Source organism: Bufo bufo, chromosome 7 (assembly GCF_905171765.1).
Source record: "Bufo bufo chromosome 7, aBufBuf1.1, whole genome shotgun sequence".
NCBI lineage: Eukaryota > Metazoa > Chordata > Amphibia > Anura > Bufonidae > Bufo > Bufo bufo.
The window spans coordinates 101,384,883-101,399,172 of NC_053395.1; the positions used below are offsets into that span (position 1 = coordinate 101,384,883).

General features: G+C 42.9%; 1 protein-coding gene across 2 annotated transcripts in view; it reads left to right on the top strand.

Moving 5' to 3' along the window:
• Window positions 1-14,290, top strand: part of PGAP1 (post-GPI attachment to proteins inositol deacylase 1) — a 1,296,519-nt gene that overhangs the window by 729,550 nt on the left and 552,679 nt on the right. For both annotated transcript variants that reach the window (XM_040441657.1, XM_040441658.1), the window contains exon 17: window positions 10,022-10,088. In XM_040441657.1, coding sequence (XP_040297591.1) covers window positions 10,022-10,088 — 67 coding nt within the window. The remainder of the gene's footprint in view (window positions 1-10,021; window positions 10,089-14,290) is intronic.

Below are 14,290 nucleotides of genomic sequence, written 5' to 3' on the forward strand. Positions count from 1 at the left end.
TTTCAAAATGTATAAAATATTAACCCATAACGTTAGGGGATTTAACTCTCCTAGGAAGAGGAAAACTGCATTTTCTTCATATCTTAAACACGCGCCGGATGTCATCTGCCTTCAGGAGACCCATTTCTCACACACCTCCCACCCTAAATATCTTCATACTCAGTACTCAAGATATTACTCATCCACTTACCACTCTAAAAGCAGAGGTGCGGCAATACTTTTGAGAAATTCCTTTCCCATAACTATTACCTATACCAATATTGACCTAGAGGGAAGGTTTGTTATTCTAATGGGGATATACAGAGAGGAAACTGTATGTATGGTTAATACTTACGCTCCCAATGATAGACCCATCTCGTTCCTAGAGGATGTAAGTAAAATAGTTGAATCCCTTTCCTACCATAAAATAATTTGGTGCAGTGATTTTAATATTACCGTTCTGCCCCGCAACCTATTCCACGCTCTAAAACTTTATCCAGCAGGATAAACCAACTTCTGCAATCCCTTACTTTGGCCGACACATGGAGAGAACATAACGGCTCTCAAAGGAGCTATACATATTACTCCCCTGCTCACCAGGTATACTCCCGTATTGATTTGATCCTGGCCTCTACATCCAGTCTCCCTAACCTATCTTATTCCAGGCATATTGTATCACCCTGGTCAGACCACGATATGGTCCTTTCAGCTTTCTCAGCACCCCACCAAAACTATACCAGAGCAATATGGAGACTCAACGAATCCATTTTAACACAACCTGCAATTCTTTCCCAATTGCAAGAAGATATTTCCCACTTCTTTGCGGACAATGCTACCCCTGATATGGATCCCATGAATCTTTGGCTTACACATAAAGCTTTTATTAGGGGTAAATTGATAAGTATAGCATCCAGACGTAAAAGAGAACGTACACAGACTCAAACTAATCTGGAGTTTAAACTTAATAGACTTGTATGGGCACACCAAAGGAACCCATCTCTATATCTCCTAAAAGCCATTAAAGATGTGAAACAGCAGCTAAATATGATACTTACTAATAATACTGAGAAAGCCCTCCGCTGGACAAGTTCTTTTTATTATAGGTACGCTAACAAGCCTGATAAACTACTTGCCAGTCAACTAAAAGCGAGACAAAAGACTAACCAAGTATTTCAGATCCGTACTAGGCCTGACCATGTCACTTCCCACCCAGATATTATTTATAAAACTTTCCATAAATATTATGAGCTTCTCTATACTCCACCAGGGGGGGATACTGTTCCTCAGATAGACGATTTTATGTCATCAACTAGGCTACCTATTCTATCCCCAGAGGCGCAGTCTGAACTAAGCAAGCCAATTTCGACAGATGAGGTGACATTTGCCATTAAGTCCCTTAAACTTGGAAAAGCTCCAGGCCCCGACGGGTATACTGCCCTTTATTATAAAAAACTGGCTCCACAACTTATCCCTCACATTACTAACATACGCAACCAGCTAATGCAGGGAGTCTCACCCCCGGAAGAGTTTCTTAATGCGTCCATTACGGTCATCCCTAAGCCTAATAAGGATCCTTTGCTCACAACTAATTTCAGACCAATTTCTCTACTGAATATTGACAACAAGCTTTTTACATCAATATTAGCTAACAGACTTAACAGGTTCATTCCAGACCTCATCCATAGAGACCAAGTGGGATTCATCCCTGGTAGGGAAGCTCCAGATAACATAAGAAAAATATTGAACATAATACACTCATCTCAGAAGCAAAAGACCCCGCTTGCCCTCCTGGCATTGGATATTGAAAAGGCCTTTGACACTGTTTCCTGGCCATACTTGTATAAGGTCCTTACAGTAATGGGTGTTAGGGGACCCTTTCTTATGGCTATCCAAGCTCTCTACTCCAAACCTAAAGCCAATCTCAAACTCCCGACCACTCTAGCCCAACCCGTTCATATTGGGAGGGGAACGAGTCAAGGTTGTCCCCTATCCCCAGCACTTTTTGCCTTGGCCATCGAGCCCTTAGCGGCCCGTATCAGAGCACACAAAGACATCACAGGCTTCTCGATTGGGGCCACTGAACACAAGTTAAGTCTGTTCGCTGATGACTTAATGCTATCAATTACTAACCCTATTATTTCCTTCCCTTCACTACTAAAACTGCTTGACTCTTTTTCCAAAGCATCGGGCCTAACAATAAATCATACCAAATCTGAACTAATGCTTTGTAATACACCAGAAACAACAAAAACCTTACTTTTACAAAAATTCCCCTTTCAGTGCAGACCAAGGCACGTCTCCTACCTGGGGGTCTCGATACCGAGTTCACTAGAAGATACATATAAAATAAATTATCTACCAATTTATCGTAAGATTCGCCAGGATCTAGCTTCATGGCAGAAACTTCCAGTATCATGGGTGGGGAGGATTAACATAATTAGGATGGTTACGCTTCCAAGATTGTTGTACTTATTTAGAGCTCTCCCAGTACCCATCCCACTATCGGACCTGAGATCCCTTCAGGGAGACGTGCTTAGGTTTATATGGGCGAATAAACGCCCTCGCATTGCCAAATCAATTATGTGTAGGCACAAGACAGTCGGGGGGCTTTCTGTCCCGGACATGTTGAAGTATTATAAAGCAGCCAGACTAGCCCAAATGTTCCTAACCCACCTAGATCCGAAACTACATCCCCTGTGGATTGAAATGGAGGCCTCTAGTCTCTCTCCATATTCCTGGAGGGCATTGATCTGGAATGTTGGTAGTATTCCGCGTACTATTAAGTCTACTTCGCCATTATCTTACTACTCATTACTCCTGTGGAGATCGGTTAGATTTAAGAGTAATCTTCAATCCAAACCCACCCCTCTAGCTTACTTATTAGGGAACCCGCAGTTCACCCCGGGTCTCCAGCATCGCAACTTTTCATGGTGGATAAGTAATCAATTATGTATGCTTCATAAGTTCCTATCTAGAGGTAAATTGTTAACAATTGACAGCTTCAGGGAGATGCACTCCCCTCCACCCGAGGAGAATTTGCGTTTGAATCAAGTGTTCTCCTTCTTGAAGTCACTGCAAATGACAGATAGGAATATTTCGTTCTCCCCATTTGAAAGATCAGTCACATATTCCCTTTATAGGCAGGGGCTACTATCTCGTATTTATGTCTTACTCTGTCAAGTACCTGAAGAGGTTAAATTACCTTACATGAAGGCCTGGGAGGAGGACATGCAACTGGAATCCTCTTTCCCCAAATGGTATCAGAGATCGCAGACCCTTACAAAAGGATCCTGGCAGGTCACATTAGCTGAAACCTCAATTAAATTACTTCACAGAACCTATATGGTTCCTACTAGACTCAATCGTATGTACCCAGAGGTTTCCCCAAATTGCTTTAGAGGTTGTGAAGAAGAGGGGTCTATGCTCCACATTTGGTGGACTTGCCCAATTGTCAGAAGGCTATGGGCCCAAACAACTGCACTATTGTCTACAGTTTTACAATGTGATTACCCTACGACACTTCCCTTGTGCTTATTGGGCGATAAACCACATTGACTGACATTCGCCAAGTTTAAACTTTCCCAACACATATTGATGGCTACCAGGATCCACATAGCCTTTAAGTGGCGTACTGATGTTCTTTGCTTCCAGATGGTGCTTGATAGGATTAACAAAATTCTTCAATGTGAAAAATTATCTGCCATACGTACTGATACATTCTGTTCATTTGAAAGGGTTTGGGAGCCTTGGCTGTCCTCCTCCTATGCCCCAGATATACGCTACAGTATTTCTTTATAAGCTCCTATGGCAAACATTACTCAATGTATGAGCCTTTATCTGATACATGATGCCCTCACCAGGGTCTGATGGAACTTCATCTACTATGAATATACCGAATCTTGAACAAACATGTATATGCCTTAAACATTAATTATTGTTTCTGTATTTTCTTTAAAATATTTTGTTTTGTATGTCTTTTTTGCTTAAATTTCTCAAAAACCAAATAAATGTTTTTTGAAACTAAATATACCAGTGATCCGTGCATACTATTTATCTGTAGTTAAATATATCTGTAGCCTGATAAGCTTCTAGCAGGCCAGTCCCTAACTTACTATTCAAGTCCTTCGTAATGACTTCTAAACTTTTCAGAAACATTTCTCCTGATTTCTTTAATCTTACATCAGCTCCTACTGGCATTGGTTCTATACCTTCTCCATCTTTTCTATCAGTGGCAACCCTGCTGCGGCCCCTACGAGAGCGGACAAATCTGTCCAAACAGCATCATAAGTCTGCTGTATGCGCTGTATTCCCTTATAGAATCCAGTCGGATCTTTATAAGGATCTGGAAGCTTTTCTATCATCACAAGCTGTTCTCCCTGACTCCAGGGCTTATACCACTCAACTTGCTGTGTTATTCTGTCAAGGGTTCCGTCAGCATTACAAGTACGGGTATTTTGAGTCATTACCGGATACATGCCCATATCAGGGACAGCTATGGGACATTTAGGGTTTAATGACTTACATGTAGAGCATTCCATTACATTATGTGAGTGTGCAGTATTACATTTACAGATCCAAGCTACAGATCTTAATGTCATAGGGGAATGCTTAACTTCATCTGCCTGTATCACCTGCCAAATGTTACCAGTGCCTTCACGTGTAAATCGTTGTGCTCAGGTTGAGAACGTTTATGCCTCGCTTCAGGCTCTGATTGCACAGCGTGCAAACCACTCGTGTCTTGTCGTCAGCACATTGTCTGAAGAACTGCCACGCCAGGGAACTCCTTGGAGCTGGCTTTGGTGTGCTCGGTCCCTTGCTGCGTTAGGCAGTAGCAGGCATACTGTCTAGGGGACTGCTGCTCTGTTTTTGCACCCTGCTCCCTCTTCTGCTGTGCTGGTGGCTCTGTGCGACCACCGCCTCTTCCTCCGAACTACACAGGTCACTCGCATGACCTTGATTCCATGTGGGCTCGAGGACCTCATCGTCCTCCACATCATCTTCCACCCAGTCTTCACCCCTGCCCTCCTTTTCGGTCTGCACACTGCAGAAAGCCACAGCAGTTGGCATCTGTGTTTCGTCATCATCCAAGACGTGCTGTGGTGGTCCTCCCATGCACTCATCTTGAAGCATAAGTGGTTGGGCATCAGTGCACTCAATCTCTGTCACTTCTGGGGCAGGGCTATGTGGATCACCCCGGGAAACCCTGCTAGCAGAGTCATCAAAAAACAGAAGAGACTGCTGCATGACTTGGGGCTCAGACTGCTTGGCTGATTTGCAAGGGGGTGAGGTGAAAGACTGATGGACATCGGCTGCAGGTGCCAACTCTGATCTTTCTGCATGAGACTGGGTGGGAGACAATGTGAAGGAACTGGAGGCACTGTCAGCAACCCAATCTACTATCGCCTATACTTGTTCTGGCCTCATCATTGGTAGAGCCGCATTAGGCCCGACCAAATAACACTTGAAGGTTCTGTCGCCTACTCGCACCTTAGGAAGATGTTTCACTTGTGCGTGTAGCTGGCACAGATCGACCATGTCCTCTCCCTGCAACAGTTTTTTTTTATAACAGAATATTATTGCAGTATTTTAAGCTTGTATTTCACACTGACAGATGCAACAAATGCCACAGATATAGGGTATTGCCAAAATTGGTGATTTTTTTAAGCATAGAATATTATTGCAGTATTTCAAGCTTGTATTTCACACTAACAGATGCAGCAAAGCCTCACATTTAGTATTTTGTCCTAAATTGATGTTTTTTTAAACACAGAATATTATAGCAGTATTTCAAGCTTGTATTTCACACTGACAGATGCAGCAAAGGCCGCAGATGTAGGGTATTGCCAAAAATGGGTATTTTTTTAAACCCAGAATATTATGGCAGTATTTCAAGCTTGTATTTCACACTGACAGATGCAGCAAAGGCCGCAAATTTAGTATTTTGCCCAAAATGGGTGTTTTTTTAAACCCAGAATATTATAGCAGTATTTCAAGCATGCATTTCACACTCACAGATGCAGCAAAGGCGGCAAATTTTGTATTTTGCCCAATATGGGTGTTTTTTTTAATAACAGAAAATTATTGCAGTATTTCAAGCTTGCATTCCACACTGACAGATGCAAAGGCCGCAGATGTAGGGTATTGCCAAAAATTTGTATTTTTTTTAAACCCAGAATATTATAGTAGTATTTCAAGCTTGTATTTCACACCGACAGTTGCAGCAAAGGCCGCAAATTTAGTATTTTGCCCAAAATTTGTGTTTTTTTATAACAGAATATTATTCCAGTATTTCAAGCTTGTATTTCACACTAACAGATGCAGCAAAGGCCAAAAATTTAGTATTTTGCCCAATATGGGTGTTTTTTTAAACACAGAATATTATTGCAGTATTTCAAGCTTGTATTTCACACTGACAAAGGGTGACCGCATGAGTAGGTGGTAGATGATGAGGAAGCGGAGTAGGAGGAGGAAACAACAGGAGGCAAAAATGAAACGTCCATCAATCCTCGGTAGTGGAAGGACATGTGCCAAACTGCTATCCGCCTCAGGCCCAGCCGCCACTGCTTTTACCCAATGTGCTGTTAGGGAGATATAACGTCCCTGCCCGCGCTTACTGGTCCACATATCTGTAGTTATGTAGACCTAGCCACATATTGCGTTGCGCATGGCACACCTTATTTTGTCCTGCAATTGGTTGTGCAGGGAAGGGATGGCTCGCCTGGAAAATTAGTGGTGGCTGGGCACAATATCCTCTGTTTGTGGGGTGGCAGGTGCCACTGTCACTCCAGAGGGGGATGAAGAGGCAGAGACTGCAGCAGAAGAGGAAGCAGGAGGAGCCAGAGTCCTTTCATGCTTTTTGAGGTGTCTACTCCACTGCAGCTCATGCTTTGCACTTAGATGCCTGGTCATGCAGGTTGTGCTCAGGTTGAGAACGTTTATGCCTCGCTTCAGGCTCTGATTGCACAGCGTGCAAACCACTCGTGTCTAGTTGTCAGCACATTGTCTGAAGAACTGCCACGCCAGGGAACGCCTTGGAGCTGGCTTTGGTGTGCTCGGTCCCTTGTTACGGTGGGCAGTAGCAGGCATACTGTCTGGGGCCTCTCCACTTTTTCATCCTGCTCCCTCTTTTGCTGTGCTGGTGGCTCTGTGCGACCACCGCCTCTTCCTCCGAACTACACAGGTCACTCGCAGGACCTTGATTCCATGTGGGATCGAGGACCTCATCGTCCTCAACATCATCTTCCACCCACTCTTCACCCCTGCCCTCCTTGTCGGTCTGCAGACTGCAGAAAGCCACAGCAGTTGTCATCATCCGAGACGTGCTGCGGTGGTCCTCCCATGTACTCATCCTGAAACATAAGTGGTTGGGCATCGCTGCACTCAATCTCTTCCACTTCTGGGCCAGGGCTTTGTGGATGGCCATGGGAAACCCTGCCAGCAAAGTCATGAAAAAGCAGAAGAGACTGCTGCATGACTTGGGGCTCAGACTGCTTGGATGATTTGCAAGGGTTGAGGTGAAAGACTGATGGCCATGGGCTGCAGGTGCCAACTCTGATCTTTCAGCAGGGGACTGGGTGGGAGACAATGTGAAGGAACTGGAGGCACTGTCAGCCACCCAATCTACTATCGCCTGTACTTGTTCTGGCCTCACCATTCGTAGAGCCGCATTCGGCCCTACCAAATAACGCTGAAGGTTCTGTCTCCTACTTGCACGAGGAAGGTGTTTCACTTGGGCGTGTAGCTGGCACAGATCGACCATTTCCTCTCCCTGCAACAGGAGCTCCACCAACACCAGAAGCACCACGACCAGGGCCACTTCCTTGTTTGATGCTCTCCTCATTTTTTACAGTCACCCACCGAAGTAACAGACATTTTTACTAAATTAAGTTCCTTGTGAACAATGCAGAGCAGGGTTTTTTGATGGCCAAAATGGGTTAATGTCACCCAACAATGGAACAGACGAATTTTAGAAATTTAGATCCCTGTCACCTAGGCAGAGCAGTGGTTTTTGAATGGGAAAAATGGGTTAATGTCACCCAACAATGGAACAGACGAATTTTAGAAATTTAGATCCCTGTCACCTAGGCAGAGCAGTGGTTTTTGAATGGGAAAAATGGGTTAATGTCACCAAACAATGGAACAGATGAGGTTTTTTTTTACTTATTGCGCGGTCTGCTATGCAGTGCAGGCAGCAAAGGTACTTTATTGCCAAAAAATAGTTTTTTTCTCACACACAATGAAACAGATGGATTTAACTGTATTTCTTTAACTACAGGGCAAAAAGGTACTTTATTTCCCCCCCAAAAAAAGTTTCTTTTTACCCTAAATGAAACAGATGGATTTAATTGAGATTATATTTCAATCTCGCAAATTAAGTACAGGGTTTTTTTTACTTAAAAAATGGTGGTTATGTCTCCCCTACAATGGAACAGATGGATTTGCTGAATTTATGTGCCTGCCTGTCACATATGCAGTGCAGGCATCAGAGGTACTTTACAACAACAAATGTAAATATGTCACCCTACAATGGAACAGATGGATTTAACTGATTATATTTCACTCTCAAAAATGCAGCACAGGGGTACTTTACAGAAAAAAATGGGGATATGTCACCCCCTGGGTCCCTGAACTCACAGACTGTATTATTTTCCCTTCTCCTGGCACATATGCAGTGCAGGTGCACTTTAAAAATGGGTATATGTCGGGCACTGAACTACAAGAACAGGATTAAATGATTGTCCCTGGCACATATGCAATGCTGGTGCACTGCTGTTGCACACCTAACTAAAAGATGGATTAAAACTTTTTTTCAGTTTCACTGGGCTCAAGGCAGGGTACAAAAATGTTGCATTGCACCCCCAAAACAAAAAATTCTGTACACAACACATCAATTTGGAATGTTACTTGCTGCTGTTTATGTTAGCCTGCAGACATGGTGAGTAATATCTGCAGTTACCTACAGGATGAATCTAAGGCCCTTTCACACAAGCGTGACGGATTTACTCAGGGTGCCTTCAGTGAAACTCCCACCATTTTGCAAGCAAGTTCAGTCAGTTTTGTCTGCGATTTCGTTCAGTTGTTCAGTTTTTTTTGCACAGGTGCAATGCATCTTGATACGTTTTTCACGCACGTGATAAAAAACTGAAGGTTTACAAACAAAATCTCCTAGCAACCATTAGTGAAGAACGCATTTCATCTGCACTTGCTTCCGGATGCAATGCGTTTTTCACTGAAGCGAGCCCCATTCACTTATATGGGACCAGGGCTGCGTGAAATACGCAGAATATAGAACATGCTGTGATTTTCACGCAACGCAGAAGTGATGCGAGAAAAACAACGCTCATGTACACAGACCCATTGAAATGAGTGCGGGTGCAATGCGTTTACGTCATGCATTGCACCTGCGTGGAAAACTCGCTGGTGTGAAAGGGCCCTAATATGTAACAACAACAAAAATAGTTCACCCCTAATTTGCAGAATAGTACAAATATTGGCCGGTATTGCCCTTAAAAAAAATTTGAGACACTGTCCTGGTTCCTCTCTTCTGCTATCTGATAGAAAGGAGGGTTAGAGCAGAGGGAGCCGTCTGATCTATATCAGTTTCAGTAGCCTAACTACTCACACTGTAATCCCTCTTCTCACAATAGATGGTTAGGAGTGTCATAATTCTGAGAAAAACTTTGAAGGATCTGTGCTATATCAGCTACACTCTATGGAGCTTCCAGCAGTTAAAAAATTGGGAAAGTCCTTTTAACACAGAAATTGCTATTTCTTCAAAGCATTTATAACAGAAATTTCATAATGTATCTTTGTTTAATTATCTGTTTCCTGTTTTATGCCATTAGAGATTATTCCCAACTGACAGAATTTATGAACAATAGAATGCATGACTAAAATAATTACATAATATTTCTTTCTTATAATTTGTACAAATACAGTATTAGTATGTATAGAGATTTAAAAAGATAAAGTAATTACTATTTTTACCAGTGTGCTATGTTTTCATGGATAAGCATTGCTAATGTGTAGTTACTCTTTGCAGAAATGAAATCTACTATTTACAGATTACATGTGCCATGGTCACATGAGGATGTCATTAGAGTACCAAGGTAATTTATTTTCTATTAAATATATTAACATAATTACAAATCACATATTTAAAGTATTGGAAACTATAGGGCAGTAAGTCTAACATCTGTTGTGGGTAAGCTGATGGTTCCCTAAGAGATACTACCCTGTATCAATGAAAATAAGTGTATAACACCGTATCGGTGCGGGTTTATGAGGGATCGGTCCTGTCAAACTAATCAAATAAGTTACTGTGAGGAGGTACCTTTTAGACTGGTTTGGGATGAGTTTCATAAAGATGAATCAGGCGTGGATCAACCCGGATCTCCAGACGCCTGTGCCTGATGCAAGAGTTGAGCGAATCGAAGCTGATGAAGTGGAATTCGATCCGAATTTCAGGATAAATTCGATTTCCACTGAAGCCGAATTTCCTTGCTATTCGTGGTAACGAATCACATTTTTTCCTAAAATGGCTGCTGCACGTGTGAGGACATGAAGCAAGTAACTCTGGGAAGGCAGGAACACCAATAATGCCATTCATGCAGCCAATCAGCAGCCAGCCAGCACTGTGATGTCACAGCCCTAAAAATAGCCTCAGCCATCTTGGATTCTGCCATTTTCCAGTGTACTTATGGCAGGGAGAGACGTCAGCAGGCGCTAGGGACACTGCTAGAAAAAACTTCATTCTGCTAAAAAGACGATTTACAAGTGCAGGGAAAGATTATTCAAGGTGTAGGGAAAGCATAGGGAGGACTCATTCCGAAGCATTTATGTTGAACAGGGTTCAGTAGGGGAGGTAATAGGAACAATCCTATTACACCTTGCTGCACTGACTGGGCACTCAAATTGCCATTATACAGCTCTGTAATTCCAGCAAACCGTTCTTATTAAAGTGCAAGTGCTGTTTGATACAGGCATTAACAGGATTTATTACAAGGAAATATTTCTACGTCTTATTTGCCCTTGTGTGGTGCAGTTACAGTGTGAAAAAATGGGATTATTAGCCGTTGTGTTGGTGAAGTGAGAAAATTACAGACTTTTTTGGGGTGTTTTAATTTCCTTTTTATTTATTTATTTGATCTAACAGTATGTCAGACGGAGAAGTGCCAGGCCCTGTACAGGGGATTGGCAGAGGCCTAAATGTTTCTGGCGCAGGCAGAGGTCGCAGCAAAGTAAGGGGCCCTGGCAGCAGGGGTCACTTCGAGAGGCCTGAGCTACCAGTGTCAGTTAGCGGTCGTGTCTTGACCAGCAACCCAGCGGTTCTTGAATGGTTGACTCGGTCATCTCTGTTTTGGATCCACTCCTGTTTTTTTTTTGTGCATTAGCAATACTGATGGATTACTGACCAAATGCTGACCGAGTGAAGGCGGATGCTCCACAGATAGGATCTGTTTTTTGTGGGTTATTGTTCTGACGGATCAGACGAAGGGCAAAATAATCAGTGACGTCAACACAAACTTACTGCTGACACCCTCTCCACTCTGTCAGGGGCTCTACTTGTATAAGCGTTTAATAGAACAGGTTCTGTTGACATCTATGTGGAATCAGCTGACGACGGTGTAAATAGAGTGTGCTTCCTCTTGGCGCTAACATCGACCTGTAAGCCTGAGTTCATACTTGAGTTTTTTGGTCACTTTTGGCCCCGTGACTGCCCAAATAAGTGAAGCGTGCAGTGAATCTAAGAGCGGCGCCTGTCATCTGCATGTTATACTGACTCAGAGCATAATTTCACTACCACAGCAGATTCCCTATGCGTGTTACTGCAAGGCACAGTGTTCTACACCACCATAAAGGCTCTTTGCAGCCAGGAAAAATTTTTTAACACGATTTGTCGCGAAAAAATTTGGATCAAACCAATTTTTTTGCAGAAAACTCGTCGACCCGGCCGAATAGAATTTTTTTAAAATTAGCTCATCTCTACCTGATGCAACAGAAATCATTCTGCCACTAAAGATCATACTGTAGTGTGCTGCCATACCTGACCTCAATTTTATCCAAATTGGGCTGTTGCCACCATTCCGATACTACCACCTGCCTGCTGCCTCTACTGCTATTCCTACAATGGGCCTACTGATATGTACATGTTAAATTTTTAAAAGGATATGAATGTTGCTGGGCCTTACTATCACACTGCTGTTTTTGGGTTCTGTTACTACTCTGATCTGCCACCATCTTGTGCTGTATGCCACTGCTGCTGCCCCCCTTAGCCACTCTTGTCCCTGTTAATACTGCCACCCTCCCATTTGTCATGGGGCCATTACTTGGATCTTGGGGCACTGCATAGTTAAGCCCACCACAGTAAATTAGACCTCACGGTAACAGTGACATGTAGAAGGGATTGCCAGAACATGCATTAAAAGAACATTTTTTTCTCCACTACTTTTATTGACGCTGCCTCCATTTTTTTATTTTATTCCACTAAGGAGCCATGTGAACACAGCTCCTGCAAAGACTTTACTGTACTCTAGGCTTCTAACAGAAGGCATTGGCTATGACTCTTGGTGCACTGCACAGTGATGTAGACGGCGTTAAATTACACCTGTAATACTGACGGCTAAGTACCTACAGAATGGATTAACTATGGATGTGAGTGCACTACAATGTAATGCACTCGTCAGTACACTCTCCCTGCAGTTTAAGTACCAAGGCTTCACACTGAGATTGGGCCACCAAGTGGCATGAGTATGATTAGGCAGAGTGGCCTGGATATTCCTGTTTTATCGCAATTCGTGAAAAATTAATTCATAACAGATCAAATTTCTTGTTGAATTTTGGCGAATCGGCCATATCTATTTTTTCAAAGCTTCACTCATCTCTAGTTAGAAGTATTGATTTACTCTATTGTTATTAAGAGTTTGGTTAATGTTAAAGTTTAGATAATGAGCACTGTGCAGTTAACTAATCTACCCCTTGTGAGTTTTATTATTTGGCTGTAAAGAGAACCTGTCACCACAAAATACAATGCAGTATGCAGGCAGCATGTTATAGAGCAGTGGTGGCGAACCTATGGCACGGGTGCTGAAAGAGTATTTCCTTCTCAATGCACCTTGATTCCTTCCTTTGTTCCTGAAGACAGGCCTGGAGAACTTATCAGTGACACATGCAGTATGATGTCAGTAACAGTTCTATTTATTCTTTGTCATACAGGGCCTTATACACATTCATGCATACATACAAGAATAGCTGCAGCTCTCATTACAATAATGCTGACTAGTAGCAGTTCCTTATACAGACAGGCAGCTCTTGTTATAATAATGATGACTAGAAACTTTTCCTTATACAGACAGGAGGTAAATGTACAGTACAGACCAAAAGTTTGGACACACCTTCTCATTCAAAGAGTTTTCTTTATTTTCTTTTTTTTGTAAATTCTTTATTTAAATTTTTCAATTTTCAATAGAGCAAAGCATGACAAGCAATAAGACTGATGTTGAATACATCTCAGCATCAAAGCATAGGTAAAATAAATTACCTCAAAGCATGACAAGCAATGAGACTGATGTTGAATAAATCTCAGTAACACAGCGTAGGTAAAATAAATGACAATCGACAGGTCGTACAATTATAGAACCCTACTCGGGAAAAACCACAACCGACTGTGGAACAGTATTATGCAAACTGAATACAAACATAATGTAGACACGAAGAGGGGGAAACAGGGGAGGGAAGAGGGAGAAAGGAGAGGAGGGGTAAAGGAAAGGGGGGACAGCATTCGCAAACCTTTACTTTCACTCAGGTGCCAATAGCGCCTTACATTCAGCCGATTCATAAAAGATCAACCAGTGACTCCACGTTTTGGAGAATCTTTTCTCAGTGTGTCTCAGTGAAGAAGTGAGATCCTCCATTCTCATAATCTCCTGGACTCTACTGATCCACATTGATATGGAGGGAGCAGAAGACTGCCTCCATAGGCACGGGATGCAAGCTCTCGCCGCGTTCACCAAATGTCTTACCACAGATTTGTTGTAGGATGTCAGAGGAATCTCGCACTGATGGATCAGGAAAAAGGCCTGCGTCTTCGGGAGGGTGTATGTAGTAAACTTCGATGTGATCCCCCACACAGAATCCCAGAATGCCGAGAGAAGGGGACAAGACCAGAATACATGTAATAATGTACCCCTCTCAGAGCCACAACGCCAGCACATGGGCGAGGTAGATGGAAAGATGGAGTTGAGTCTAGTTGGGACCCTGTACCAACGTGACATGAGTTTGAAACCCGCCTCCTGAACATTGCTGGCCATAG